The sequence below is a fragment of the Malaclemys terrapin genome, chromosome 2, assembly GCF_027887155.1.
Source record: "Malaclemys terrapin pileata isolate rMalTer1 chromosome 2, rMalTer1.hap1, whole genome shotgun sequence".
In the NCBI taxonomy this organism is placed as follows: Eukaryota; Metazoa; Chordata; order Testudines; family Emydidae; genus Malaclemys; species Malaclemys terrapin.
The window spans coordinates 127,821,054-127,836,633 of NC_071506.1; the positions used below are offsets into that span (position 1 = coordinate 127,821,054).

Sequence of the window (15,580 nt, forward strand, 5' to 3'; positions counted from 1 at the left end):
TGCTAAAAAAGGAACCTGCCTCCTCCCATTTGATGGAGCTCAGCCTGGACACAGTTCTCCCATTCCCAAATCTTCCACCTCCATTTACTTTGAAACTCTCCCAGCCTGAGGATTATCAGTGATGAATATTAACACTGAGCATTTACATTGTGCGATGCTTCCTTGTCCTTCACGACCCCGTGGTCAGGCTGGGAAATATCTGCCTTTTTACAGATGGAGAAGCTAAAAAGAGGAGAGGTTTTACATGAGGCCATCAAGAGAATCAGTGTCAGAGCTGGGATTAGAACTGAATCCTGTCTCCTGATCTACGACCACAACCCTCTATTCACCTTTCTGCAGCCAGCCCGCCCAAAGTCTGTCACCATGTAAACCCACAAAATACAGGGAACATCCCCTCAAATTAGCATGAAACTATAAAGCACGTGACCTGAGGGCACTGGAAATTAATCATTTTTAAAATTAATTCTGGGTGCATTTTAGAGTCCATAAAAGCCAGTCTCAGGATTTGATTCTGATCACACGTGCACTGGTGTAAATGAGGAGTAACTGCACTGAAATCAATGGAGTGACACCTAACCCTGAGTAAATGAGGTCAGAATCAGGTCCTCAATACACATACAATGAACTGATACAGGAAAATCATCCAAGAATGGTAAATACAGTTTTTATTCAGGCAATGAAACATGGAAAAAATATATTAGTAATCGTTATTATAATCTCATTTGTGTGAGTATAACTCTTACAAATATTTACCTGACATATAAAAGGGAAATTACTGTACATATAAAATTTATGCAGATGGCAGTTACATACACTGTACAAAGCAATCCTGATAGTAGTCAATGCAAAGAGTTCTTCTTCCTGCCTCTGGGAGGGAAGAGACTGCACGAGGGATGCAGTGGAAACAGATTTGCAGTCAGGATGGTCATTAATTGGCACTTTACTGCAGACAAGATCTATTGCAAATGTACACTTGTAGACGGCAACATTAATAATTTTACAGGCAGGCAACTTTGACAGTTAAAAGGGATGGTGCAATTCTACTGGAAAAAAGAGAGAGATCATGCTTTGAACTTGGTGCATGGCCATTTGCAAGTTTCCGGGTATGAGCGATACATCTTGGCTTATTCATTAGGGAAGGAGTTTTGTGTTCACAAGACACTTGTAAAAATTACTCAGCAAAGCTTGAGTATTGCCATTATCTCTCTGTACAGGAACAGCAGCAAGTTTCAGATCTTCCTGAAAATGCTACTGAATGGCAAAAGATGAAGCGGCATCTTTACAGACCTGAATAGAAGGATCTACAGATGATAATCCAGTCTATACCAAAGCTTTGCTTCTGGGTCTGTACACTATAAAGCAGCATACAAGATAAAACAGTCTCACTGACTTAAAGTTCCATACATCTTCCATTATATATAACTATAACCATTATATATATAACTATAACCATATTATAGTTAATAAATCATTCCTTAGGAATCTCATTTGCCCAAATTCTAACGGCATGCTGAGAGGCACAGAAATGGAACAACACTCAGATGATACAGACAGTGAAAGTGCAATCACTGCACTCTGGGGAACAGATACAAATGGGAAAATACTCTCAAATCAGATTACTACTGAGGGGGAGGAAGGAGCTCTCCGCAGAACTGTCTTGCATTTCAGTTCTCTTACCTTTGGAGGACAGGGAGGTTTGTTAAAGATTTACTTTGTAATTTGCAAGCTGCAGTTCTGTATAGATGCTGAGACTCATGACTGTATTTTATAGAGCTGTGTTCTCTGGAGTTTATCAAAACCTCTCTGCAAGGACGCATCATCTCAGAGCAACAGAAAAAAACCTCACAGAGAGACAGCTACCTCAAAACATGCTAAGATTTGAGGAATCAATCTCCCGGCACCCCAATGCGCTGGATCTCCAGACTTTAGCCCTCAATAAGCAAACCTTTCCTGCTTTTGTTTTAGTCCCTTATGGCCCCAGTAAGATAGCAAATGCAACTATGTTTGCTCAGAAATCTAATTTCGCTTCTCTTAACACAGGTGGAAGTGAACATGAGTGGCATAATATGGGTCAGTGTATCTGAGGGCAGAGATCACATCAAACAACTATTCATAACAAAGAACGAGTGGATCTAATGGACATCATTTACACTCTCTTATGTGGATTTTTTGGGGGATGAGGAGAACCTGTGATGTGACAAGCATAAAAGGGGGTTTTATTAAACACGCTTTATTGAGAAAGCGCGTCTCATTTCTGTGGCAAACTCTTGTTTATTCATAGGCTTTTCTCTTGGGGTAGTAGAACAATGTTTTACAAAAACTCAGATTTGGTTCTGGAGCTGCCAGGCAGGTTTTCAATGCCATTTGATTACTATCTAAACTCTGCTACAACATGGACACTGTTTGCAGAGAGCAGATCAGCCCGGGATCCTGGCTACTCTTTTACAATCTATGAACAGCTTTAGTTAAAACTCAACATTTTGAGCACATTGGGTGAAATTCACACCTGTGCAGAGGACTAGTTCCAAGACTAGGTACCACTCAAGTCTCACCAAAATCATGTGCGACGTGAGTGGTGCATGGACCTCGTGCTAGAATCTTGCCCATTGTTATTAGGGGAGAGTTAAATGGATCCCGATAAAATCAGAAACAACCTGAAATTTGCCCCCAACTCAAAACTAACCCAAAATAACAAATAACTTCTTCTGGGATCTGAAAAAAACTTGATAACTCTCCTCCCTCACACAACATTTTTTCCTCTACTTTTTACCCATCCCTGCTGGGGCTGGAAGTGGAGATGCCGAGCTCCTCCCACAGAATGGTTGCTCTCAACAAGGTTTCTAGCCCAAATCTGCAGACCCCAGAGGTTCAGAGCTGTATCTCAATGTTTGGCTTCTCTCCTTCAGGGGCTCACCTTTGATTCATCTATTTGCCATTGTCCACTTGCAGTAACATCTAGCTAACAACTGCCAAGAAAGAGTCGTTATTATTCAAGAATCACAACACGGTTTAGGTGCGTTCTGGAAACGAGTGAGCTAAAGAGAATGCTCCTACTTCAGTCTGACCACACTCAAACTATGGTATAACCCAGGGGCAATCAATTATTTTTTGTCAAGGTCCAAAATTTCTTGGTTAAGGTATAGTCAAGGTCTAGACTTCAGAGAAGATAATTTAAAAAAATAACAATAATGATGATAATAAATAAATTAAAAGATTCTGGCATCCGTTCTAAAGCATCTGGTCATCCGGATTTGGCTACCTCTGGTGTAACCTGATCACTGAGGTTGACAGGAAGAGCAGCCTCGTGACCCCATGCTCTCCTTTGTCTGTGGTTCGCTCACTTACTGCCTGGACAGAGGTTGCCCGTCTCCCTCTGTAGATCATCTGATACAAGCTTTCTTACCAACATGCTTGAGGGCTGTGTAACTACTCCGCCCGGGGGAACAGCACAGGAATGGGGGGTTTCCTTTCCTGCCACCACAGAGAGCTCAATAGTCACAAAAACGCTGGGGTCCATATCCCATCAAGGGAACTACCCCTGGGCTAATTTCAGAGGGACCTTCTCCAGTGCACAGGACACTACTTTCAAAGGAGGCATGCTAAACTAGTCCCATTAGCTAGTCATGTGCTAGGGGCAGGGTGTCACCATCTTGGTCTTGTTCAATGTATAATAATCATCTCCCTACAGAATACATTTCATAAAGTATATTTTAGAACAGACGTGTGCTCTGCATGGTCCATGTTAGGAACCAGAAAATAGAAGAGTTTGATTTTGGTATGAAACGATAGCAGCCAAAAGGCTTGCTAAACTTTTACATCCGCCACTAGCTAGGGCTCAGTTCCAAAACAGCAAATCCTTCCCTGGTTTGATACTTCACCACTATCCACTCAGGACTTTAAAATCGGATCCACTGCCACCCCAGCTGTTGCCTAGCACAGCCCATGTTTTGTTCTGGAGTTACATTTCTCTGTCTGAAGGGCAGGAGTGCTTTGCACAAAAACTCAGACAAATGGTTCCAAAGCGCAAGTCTCTGACCAAGAGAAATTAGCATGGACAGAACAGTTCATACAGCTTGTGAGCATCACTGCTGTCAGGCTAGGGGTACTGCACCCTAGTGAATGCCATATGGATGAGACCAGCTGCAACTCTGCAGGGTGGGAAAGCATTGCCAATGCGCAGACAGGTAAAACTCATTGCTAATGTTGGCTCATGCAACACCATTCCAAGTATGGTACAAAAACAATCTACATTCATTTAAATATATGTCACCCTGCAGAATTTCTGGGTCGCTACTGCAGTATGAAAGGTGCTTCAGCAATTCTGCATGAAATTGGCTTGGTCCAAATAAAGGGAAAATCCACACTACAGTTCCACTGAGTGGTTTGCTTGCATAGCTAGTATGATTCGGTTTCCTGCCCATTTGTACCTGCAAGTTTATTTAACAGCTGTTTGCAGCTGACTTTGCTTGTACTAGTTTCTGGTTCTTTTAGTATTCATAAAACTGCAAAGGCATTTCTGAGAGCAAGACACGGTCCAGAGCATTTTGCATAATTTTAAATGGCATTGTGTATTGACTTGGAGAAAAGGATTTTAGGACATTCACCATATGCACAAATTAGGGCCTGCTCCCTTCTTTCTGCAGTCCCCAAAGGGAGCGGTCACTCCTCTAATCTCACAGTAGCATTTTGAACCAATACCAAAGAGCTTTGCTTTGCATATTTTGAATTACTATTAAAATACTACTAATCAATGCCAGGAAATGATGGTGCTGGAGGGCAGCACAGGGCAAGTGGTACCACCCCAAGAGGAGATGTACAAAGTAGGTAACCAAATATGCACGCACATTTGTCTGGATGGAAGATCCAGCTATGCAGCTGTGAGGAAGGACCCACCAAGGCTGACAAGAGAGAACAGAGAGCCCTAGTGCAAGGACAATAAAGTGCACTGACCAAGGGTACCTCTGCACTGCAATCTGAGGTGTGACTGCAGCTCAGGCTGAAACACCTGCGCTATCCTGGCTAAAGGCAGCAATGTAGATGCGCAGTACAAAAATGCCAGGGACCCTGGGTACCTACGTGCATTGTTGAAGCCCATGCTGCTGCATCTACATTTCTATTTTTACCCATGCTAGCGCAGGTATGTCAGCCTGAGCTGCAATCACACCTCAGAGAGCAGTGTAGACATACCCAGAGAAACACGTGGGCTTCCCTCCCTAGCTGCTGGCAGGGCATGGGATCAGGACTTGCTACGACATGTTACATGAATATACACTTGGATCAGCCTATCAGAAATGAATCAAACCACTTTCAGGCAAACCAGTTCAGCTGTAGGATTAAGCAGTTAATCAAAATCACATGCTGTGGACACCGTGTGTGAGTGTGTGTGTGTGTGGGGGGGTGTTTCCTGTCAGATGCCCCTGATTTTAACATCATTACCTCCCTATCCCAGACAGTTCTACTGAGACCCCACAGTGCCTTCCTTTCTCAAGGTACCAGTATTGCACTGTCAGCTCTCGGCACCTGGGTGTGGGCTTAGCGTCACAACTGGGACCTCCCCATTGTTTTTAGGCGGAAAATGCCAACTGGTTAGGTGCTCGATAGATGTAACCAATAAAAATCCCAGCTCTCATATAGGTACAACTCACACCAGCTCTCTAGCTGCCAGGAAGGGACCCCAGAAAGTGTCCGCAGGCCTGACTGAGGTGCTGTCTGTAGGGGTGGGCATGTGGCTGCTGATGACACCAAAAGAAATGCACATGTCCTGCTGGATTAGGGAGAAACTGAGCTAAGCCCTAAAAACCTGGGGCTGCAAACCCTCTGAAACGATCAGCCTAGAACCCTTTGAGACGCCAGCTTTGCCTCTGGGGTGATGGGATCCTGCAGTCAAGTGGGGCAGGCAGCTGTGCGCATGTGCTTTTCTCTGCTCAGGGGAGATTATTCCTGGAGACTAAGGCAAGGTGCGCAATGTTACAAAAAAAGCAGCCAAGTGCAGAGTGTTGGACAAAGGGTGGCGAGGCTCAGTCAGTCTTTCCCATCTTTGCAATCAGCTCGTCACAGATCTTGGTCAACTCTTCAATTTCTTGGTTCTGAAAGACAAACGGTCACATGGAGATGAAGAGCTGAAGTTCCCTGATGGCCACGGGTAACCAGTGAGTGATCAATTCCAGCCCCTTTCCCCACCGGTAATACAAATAAATCATCAATCATCATCATCATCATAAAAGGAAAGGCATGGCCCCTGGGGGTGGAAAGGGAAGCAGAGCCAATCTGCTTCCACTGCTGACCCTCTGCAGGGACTGGGGCTCTATTGCATGGCGAGCGGGGGCCAATGAGATTGCTCTGCAGTTGGCACTGTAGTTCAGGGCATTCACTTCTGCAAACAGGATTATGGCTACTAATCCCTTTGTAACGCCATCCATTGCATTTCAAAGCAGCTATCCTTGTAGTATGCAGGCACTCTGGCATGTGCCAGCTGAGTGAATGGCAGAGAAGCATGTAGAAAAAGAGACTCGCTATCTGCGCTGATCTCCAGGAGATCTCCCTAGAACGATGCCCAGGGATCTGCATTCCAAGCTAGTCCTGCAGGATCTGCTGTCTACGCTGATCCTGGGGGATCCTAATCACAAACTATCGCTCTCCAGCTCCGTATAACTGCCCACCAGCCCAGGTCCATGTCTAGGGGCACAGTCCTGATACAACTCAAGGTGAGGATCAGCTGGGACACACATTCCATGGTGTGCGGGGATTTAACAGCCGCATGGAGACACCCTGGTATCATTTATCATGGATTTCATGTCCCCAAGTGGACGGTGCAGCTTGAAATGCAGCTGTTCCCAATAGCCACACCAATATTTCAGAGTGATGGTAAGTGGATAACGGGCAGAGATTTAAAGAACAGAATTTATATTCCTCCCCTCCTCACTCTGCCTGGCTGCAGGCTAGCTTTTCTGAGACCCTCCCTCTCATGTCGGCTGTGATCTGAGGAATGATCCCAAAACAAGTAGGAGACACTTTAATGGCAACTGTTTCCACTGAAATCAATAGCTAAACAAACACCACTTCAGGATCCAGATGGGGGTGGTGGCCGAAGGGCCTTTACCTTCTGTTGGAGGGCTCTCTCCAGTGATTCCACCTTCATCTGCTCTTTGCGCAGCCCAGCATGGAGAGCTGCACTCTCAGCTTTTGCTTTTGTGCGCACCTGAGCAATTTCTTCATTGGCTCTACGTGGGGGTTCAGAGAGAGAGAGAGAGACAGAGTGAGAGAGAATATTTATCACATGGGCCACAGCCCAACAGAGTAACATTACACAGTGCCACAGCGTACAGTTATCTAAACGCCTAACAGAGCAAAGGATAAAGTCACCTGTTAAAGCAGCCAGTAACAGCTGCACTTGTTGTGCTGGCTCCAGTTCTCCTCCATGTTTATGAGCAATAGATTCTGAGGCTGTCTCTACATGGGGAAGTTGCAACGGTGTAACTTAAATTGGCTTTTAAACTGGTTTATTTAAGATGGGGCAAACCCGCGTGGACACACTGCTTTCAGTTTCAGAGCAGCTTTTCTTGGGGTAGCTTAAGTCAACTGCAACAAGTTTAAGATGAACAAAAATAAGCTCCTTATACCAAAATCAGACTGTCGACACAGGGGTTTGACTGGTTTAACTACATCAGTTTAAATTCAAATCTTCATGAGCTAAACAGTTCAAACTAAATGGAAGGATAAACAAAAATAGATCTGTGAAGAGGGTTTTTGATTCAAAAGGGCTAACTTAAAAAAATGAAGGAAATTAGTTAGGGAAGTGGATTGGACTGAAGAACTTGTGGATCTAAAGGCAGAGGAGGCCTGGAATTACTTCAAGTCAAAGTTGCAGAAACTATCAGAAGCCTGCATTCCAAGAAAGGGGAAAAAATTCATAGGCAGGAATTGTAGACCAAGCTGGATGAGCAAGCATCTCAGAGAGGTGATTAAAAAAAGCAGAAAGCCTACAAGGAGTGGAAGATGGGAGTGATCAGCAAGGAAAGCTACCTTATTGAGGTCAGAACATGCAGGGATAAAGTGAGAAAGGCCAAAAGCTGTGTAGAGGGGAGGGAATTAAAACCAATAGTAAAAGGTTCTATAGCCATATAAAGAAGAAGAAAACAAAGAAAGAAGAAGTGGGGCCGCTAAACACTGAGGATGGAGTGGAGGTTAAGGATAATCTAGGCATGGCCCAATATCTAAACAAATACTTTGCCTCAGTCTTTAATGAGGCTAATGAGGAGCTTAGGGATAATGGTAGGATGACAAATGGGAATGAGGATATGGAGGTAGATATTACACATCTGAGGTAGAAGCCAAACTTGAACAGCTTAATGGGACTAAAATCGAGAGGCCCAGATAATCTTCATCCAAGAATATTAAAGGAACTGGCACATGAAATCGCAAGTCCATTAGCAAGAATTTTTAATGAATCTGTAAACTCAGGGGTTGTACCATATGACTGGAGAATTGCTAACACAGTTCCTATTTTTAAGAAAGGAAAAAAGTGATCTGGGTAACTACCGGCCTGTTAGTTTGACATCTGTAGTATGTAAGGTCTTGGAAAAAATTTTGAAGGAGAAAGTAGTTAAGAACATTGAGGTCAATGGTAATTGGGACAAAATACAACATGGTTTTACAAAAGGTAGATCGTGCCAAACCAACATGATCTCCTTCTTTCAGAAGGTAACAGATTTTTTAGACAAAGGAAATGCAGTGGATCTAATTTATCTCGATTTCAGTAAGGCATTTGATACGGTTCCACATGGGGAATTATTAGTTAAATTGGAAAAGATGGGGATCAATATGAAAACTGAAAGGTGGATAAGGAACTGGTTAAGGGGAGACTACAACGGGTCATACTGAAAGGTGAACTGTCAGGCTGGAGGGAGGTTACTAATGGAGTTCCTCAGGGATTGGTTATGGGACCAATCTTATTTAATCTTTTTATTACTGACCTTGGCACAAAAAGCGAGAATGTGCTAATAAAGTTTGCAGATGACACAAAGCTGGGAGGTATTGCCAATACCGAGAAGGACCGGTATATCATACAGGAAGATCTGGATGACTTTTTAAACTGGAGTAATAGTAATTGGATGAAATTTAATAGTGAAAAGTGCAAGGTCATGCATTTAGGGATTACTTACAAGAATTTTTGTTATAAGCTGGGGACGCAGCAGTTGGAAGTAACAGAGGAGGAGAAGGACCACGGAGTATTGGTTGATCACAGGATGACTATGAGCCGCCAATGTGATATTGATGTGAAAAAAGCTAATGCGGTCTTGGGATGCATCAGGTGAGGGATTTCCAGCAGAGATAAGGAGGTGTTAGTACCATTATATAAGGCACTGGTGAGACCTCATCTGGAATACTGTGGGCAGTTCTGGTCTCCCATGTTTAAGGAGGATGAATTCAAACTGGAACAGGTACAGAGAAGGGCTACTAGGATGATCTGAGGAATGGAAAACCTGTCTTATGAAAGTAGACTCAAAGAGCTTGGCTTGTTTAGCCTAACCAAAAGAAGGCTGAGAGGAGATATGATTGCTCTCTATAAATATATCAGAGGGATAAATACCAGGGAAGTAGAGGAATTATTTAAGCTCAGTACCAATGTGGACACAAGAACAAATGGATATAAACTGGCCATCAGGAAGTTTAGACTTGAAATCAGACAAAGGTTTCTAACCATCCGAGGAGTGTGGTGAAGTTCTGGAACAGCCTTCCAAGAGGAGCAGTGGGGGCAAAAGACATATCTGGCTTCAAGACTAAGCTTGATAAGTTTATGGGAGGGATGGTCTGATGGGATAGCCTAATTTTGACAATTAATTGGTCTTTGACTAGCGGTAAATATGCCCAGGGGCCTGTGATGGGATATTAGATGAGGTGGGATCTGAGTTACTACAGAGAATTCTTTCCTGGGTGTCTGGCTGGTGAGTCTTGCCCACATGCTCAGGGTTTAGCTGATCACCATATTTGGGGTCGGGAAGGAATTTTCCTCCAGGGCAGATTGGCAGAGGCCCTGGGGGTTTTTCGGCTTCCTCTGCAGTGTGGGGCACGGGTCACTTGCTGAAGGATTCTCTGCACCTTGAAGTCTTTAAACCATGATTTGAGGACTTCAATAGCTCAGACATAGGTTAGGGGTTTATTACAGGAGTGGGTGGGTGAGATTCTGTGGCCTGCGTTGTGTAGGAGGTCAGACTAGACGATTATAATGGTCCCTTATGACCTTAAAGTCTATGATTCTTAAGTCAAACCCAGTGCAATTTTCTCATGTAGCCAAGCCCTGAGTGATGGGTAGGGTTTCTCTGCCTTTCCACTTTTAGAACAAGAGGCCCCAGTGTCCCTGATATTCTCTGCCTCAGGACTTTGGGAAAGCCAGTCAGCATGTGCTGCCCCTTGATGACACTTTAAGTAGTAATGGTATCTCATCAAAAGAATTGCTAATAATATTGTAAATAACCAGCAGCCTTATAACCATTCTTAACTCACAATCTCAAATATTATAAGAGTACAGTTATCACCCAGGCCACCTCGCTATAAAAGCACAAATGATATAGAATGGTAGATTTCATTTTGCAAACTCTGTTATACAGATTGCTTTACCCTGCAGGAGTTCAAATTCCTCTAAACAATGAGCAGGACCCTTCTCAAGGTTACAGATTCTTTCAAAGATTCTGGTATGAATCTAATTTTTTATTTATAAACCTGGTTGAAAAACTGAAATCAAAGCTCATTCTTGTTTCTCCCAAAGTTCCAGACTCAGCCTGCATTCCGCAGAGCCCACATCTGGGATTCTTACTTGTCTAATTTTTCTTCTGCATGGATTTTTAGGGCTTGATACCGCTGCTCTTCCTGTTTGACCCGGGCTAAGTAATCCTGAGCACATTTTTTCAAAGCTTCTTCATTCTGGAAGATAAAAATTGCAAAACAATGGTGACTAATTTGAAATGGAGTTGAGCATGTCACACTGTGCTGATACGAACTACAAAACTGACACCCAGATGGAAATTGAGGTTCACAACTTGAAGTATTTTTTATTCTTCCGACAGATTGCTCATTTATGCTATGGCCTTTTTACACCACTCTGATAATGTTTTTATAATCCCTTGCCTTTGCTCCAGCCCTTTGCTTGGATCCCTCTGCTACTTCTGATGTCTATTGTTCACAGAGTACAGGGAGAACGTGACTGTAAAATCTATAAAGAGGAACAGGCTCCCTGCTGCGATCAGCTCCAGCAGCTCTTATCACTGGCTTCCTGTGACATTTACAACCCGGACAGGTACCCCGCTTATTCATCCCAATGCTGACATATAAACACAAGCACCGGAAACATCCTTCGACTGAGGGCAAGGTGTAGAGCTGGGCAATTTTTTGACTTGTTTTTGGTGAAAAATGAAGATTTGGCGACATTAGAACAATTTGCAAATTGGTATCAATTTTGCCAAGTTGTTTCAAATGAAAAAAAAATCTGAAAAAAACTAAACATTTAATTTCAACGTTTTAAAAATAAACCATCCTGATGTTTTTATTTGAAATGACTTTTAGCTTAGACATGTCCTTTAATTTTATTATTAAAAATGCTCCATATCAAAACAAAACATTCTGGTCACCCTGAAATGAATTCTTTTTACTTTCTGATTTGCTGAAAATTTCTAAAAATTTCATTTTCAGTTTGACCCGAAACAACTCCGTCCCCCACCCCACCTCCCTGCCCCGAAATCTTGGCCTTGCCAGTGTATTGAGAAATCTGTTATTTGCCCAACTCTACCAAGGAACATTGATTCAAAGTGGTGTTGGGGACATAGGACGACTAGAACAGTATTGGACAAGAAACAATAATAGCCTGTGTGCTTCTATAACCCCTTAACCAGAAACCATTGGACAGGACATCACACAGGCAGCACAAGAGGTACAACAAGGAAGAGGAAAGCAAGTCTCCCAAGAGAGTAAAGGACCTTCTTAAACCCTTCCAGAATGCCCTTCAGGTTCTCGTATCTCCGAAACAGATCCGACAGGGACCTTTCTACGGAGTTCAGGTCTGCCAGGGCCTGTTCCTTTTCCATCGTGAGCTGCTGAAGACTCTTCTGGGAGGCCATGTTTGTCCTCTGTTCATCTTCTGTGAATTAGAAGTAAATTATATTTACATCAAAACTCTCTTTTTCTGAAATGGAGACTGCTGCAGCAACGGCCCTGGGGTTATCGCTCCAAATTGCCCCATGACAGCCCTGGCTTGGATTCCAAGCGCGAGGGAGTGTCAGGAGCAAGCAGGGATGAAAGCACAGCTGCCGTCACTGCAGTGGTCCTCACTGGCCAAGTTCGGATGTTGCTGATAGCTCTTCCAGGGGAGCCTCTGTCAGCCCACCTTGACTGGACGATACATGGTCATGGTGGAAAGCCGGGGTGCGGGGAGGGAGGGGGAGGTGTCTAATGGAGAGGAACCTCAGGGCTATGGGAACACGTGGAACCTCCAACTTAGAAAACCTAACTGTCATTTGTCAGGATGGAGAGAAGCTGGTCAGGGCAGCTGGTGGAGTGGGAGTAAGGGATTCTGCTTCATGCTCCTTACGGAGGCCAGTCCTGGTTGTAACAGCAGATGAGCACTGAACTAGGGGAAGCAGATGAAACTGGGTCCATTTTTCTCTGTGTTGTTACTGTGATCAGCATCCCACAAGCCATCCCGAGGCCACTAACTTCCTAACGCTAGTGACGGCTGCCACCCAGAGAGATCTTACCTATCATCTGGGCAATGGTCTTTTCATATTCAGCCACGATTTTCCTAGAACGAAAGGGGACAGGGGGCATTTACACAGAGTCTGGGGTTTTGTTTGTATCTGTGAAGCTCTGTTGCTGGCAAACTGCAGCTGATATGTTGTTGCCAAGCCCACTTCTTAAGGCTTTGGGAAACAAAATGACACCAGCCAGTTCCAGAGGCAGCCTGTGTGCACAGTCTGAAACTATACGTATAGTCACTGAAACAGACTAGATTATAGTTCTGATTCCTCTCAATCACCTCCTCTTTTCTCCAGTAATATCTCCCATCCAGCTGACCTGGCCTTCCCCTGGGCTCTCAGGCATGCACAGTTAATAGGATTTTACTCTTGCCACAAAGAACATGACGGACTTGTTACAGTCTGAGCATGATGAGCTCACGGCTTGTAACATGTTCCATCCTGAGCATGGCTATCCATGATATCTTATTACCACCAGGGCGAACTAAACCACAAGAGTCACAAAAGAAGAGAAGCATGAGCAGCTTTTCAGTACCAAGCAATTCAGCACCCCAAAATCAACAGCTTTTGCTTCAATATACAGTGGCTACATGGAAAGTCCCCCAAGAGTCAGGCATGATTTGATCTGTAGCTCTGTGTGGAAATGCTAACGGATAATGTTGGGAGGGGGGGGTGAACACCTGAGAGCTCAGATTTTTACCTCATTTCCAAGACTTCTTGTCGGCTCTCTTCATATTTTTTCTTCCATTCATTTGCTTCGATCTCCTTAGTGATTATCTACATGGTAAAGGAAACAAAATGCAAACTCTCCACCTTCAGGCATACAAGGGCTGTCTTCCAGGAGGTGGATCCCTACACCCAAAGCTCAGCTTCAGACTGTGAATTGGGAATGTTGTAGAGGATAGTCAGAGACATTAAATCCAATCACTAGCAATGCAAAACCCGAACACTTTGATATTAGCTGAAGACAGCTCTTTAGAAGATTACCAGCAATAGGTAGAGATTTAATCTAGATTCCAGTGCTGGCTCCAAATGTTTGGAGCCTCTAATTGCAAACGTTTATGAAGCATTTCTGCTGAAAATTACATGCTTATGCCACTTGAAAAATAAATGTTAAGTGGCAAGCTTGAGGCATGAGGAGATGATTGCCCCAAAGCCTGCCACTGCACATCAACACAGGTGCTCAGCTGGGGTTTTACAGTAAGGGACCTGTGCAGATCTTAGATAAATTCATGGCTATAAAACTCTCCCCTTTTGTAAAAAGCAACAAAGAGTCCTGTGGCACCTTATAGACTAACAGACGTATCGGAGCATAAGCTTTCGTGGGGAATACCCACTTCGTCAGATGCGCCGAATATGTCTGTTAGTCTATAAAGTGCCACACGACTCTTTGTTGCTTTCTACAGATCCAGACTAACACGGCTACCCCTCTGATACTCTCCCCTTTTGGAGTCTCGCTTTTGCCACAAGACGATGGAAGTGTGAGAGTGGGGGGATCTGCTGCTATCTTCTTTGCAGGCACCTTCTGCAGGCTAGGATAATTGCTGGCCAAGCAGTAGGAGGGTACCCAAGAGGAACAGAAAGATTACAAACTACAAAGATTCTCCAGCACTTGATGATTTAAAATCCAGACTGGATGCCTTTCTGGAAGGTGTACTTCAGCCAGACACAAGATTTTGGGCTCAATATAGAGTAATGGGGTGAAATTGTAATGGCCTTTACTATAGAGGTCAGACTAGATCTACTGTTCCCTTCTAGCCTTAAACTCCATCCCCTGCCCCACCGTGTCTGCTGAGAATGTCACCCCCCAGAGCATCTCTGCCTCTGGGAGGCTAGTTCCCACATCCTGGATACACCTGTGATGTGAAACCAGTGGGGAGCAGTATTATTAGCGTGTGGTAGTCCCTAGAGGCCCCAATGGAGATCAGGGCCCCATGGTGCTGGCTGCTTCACACACACAGGCTGAGATGAATTCCTGCTCTGGGTGTACACATTTTGCTGTCCTGAGCAGGCACCAGCCCCGACAGTGCTGAGTCACCATTACCTCTTCTCTTATTAAAGTGAGCACGGCTGTTTTGTCAGATTCACTGAGGCAAATGCTTTCCAGAGGACTTTCACTTCCACTCGCTCCGGTCATCATGGCCCCAGGGGCTTTGTCCTTTGAGCACAGTCCAGAATCGCCCTGCGGTGACAAGAATTACTGCTCAATGATACATTCGATCTGCAGCTTTTCTGCCCAACTGCCTGTATTTGGGGTATGTCTCCACATTCTAAAGTCCTTCCTTCACCCATCCTGTATTTGTACACTGAAAATTCAGAGGCCTGTCTCCATTGTGGGAAGGAAAAGGTGCAGTGTCCGGTCTGGGTACAAACCCTATCATTCGGGTCATGCCCTGTCCCCTTCAGGTCCCATTGTCTGTTGAGGCTGGATGAGTGGTTCCCTCCAAAGTCACTTGAAAATGCAGCTGTCAGACTGGCATACGGGCACACGCTTCCATTGCAGAGTGAGGGGTTTGATGCATGCTCTAGGAGGAGCAGGAGCTCACAGGATGTGTGCACAGTGAAGCGAAAACAGGCCCTAAGGGAAGTCTCTTGCTAATGCATCTGATGGGCAAAGGTTTGAGTCCCTTCCAGGTCAGCCTGGCCTCTGTCTCTAGGCTACCACCCTTTAGAAATCCAATAAACTTTGAGGCCTGAATAGGATGCTAGATTTAAACCAAACGTAGAAATGGCAGAAAACCCATTTCCCAGGACCTATATCAGACAGTTTCTAATGAAGATGTTGCCAGAGCCAGATCCCACAATATCATCACACTCCCTTTGCTACATGCCCCGTG

General features: G+C 44.4%; 1 protein-coding gene across 7 annotated transcripts in view; it reads right to left on the bottom strand.

Moving 5' to 3' along the window:
• Positions 1 to 648: 648 nt before the first annotated feature.
• TACC1 (transforming acidic coiled-coil containing protein 1) overlaps positions 649 to 15,580 on the bottom strand; it is a 90,493-nt gene continuing 75,561 nt past the window's right edge. For all 7 annotated transcript variants that reach the window (XM_054017045.1, XM_054017046.1, XM_054017042.1 and 4 more), the window contains 7 exons: positions 14,788 to 14,925; positions 13,444 to 13,520; positions 12,747 to 12,790; positions 11,970 to 12,130; positions 10,814 to 10,920; positions 7,100 to 7,220; positions 649 to 6,086 (listed from right to left, as the gene is read on the bottom strand). In XM_054017045.1, coding sequence (XP_053873020.1) covers positions 6,018 to 6,086; positions 7,100 to 7,220; positions 10,814 to 10,920; positions 11,970 to 12,130; positions 12,747 to 12,790; positions 13,444 to 13,520; positions 14,788 to 14,925 — 717 coding nt within the window. In that variant the 3' untranslated portion in view covers positions 649 to 6,017. The remainder of the gene's footprint in view (positions 6,087 to 7,099; positions 7,221 to 10,813; positions 10,921 to 11,969; positions 12,131 to 12,746; positions 12,791 to 13,443; positions 13,521 to 14,787; positions 14,926 to 15,580) is intronic.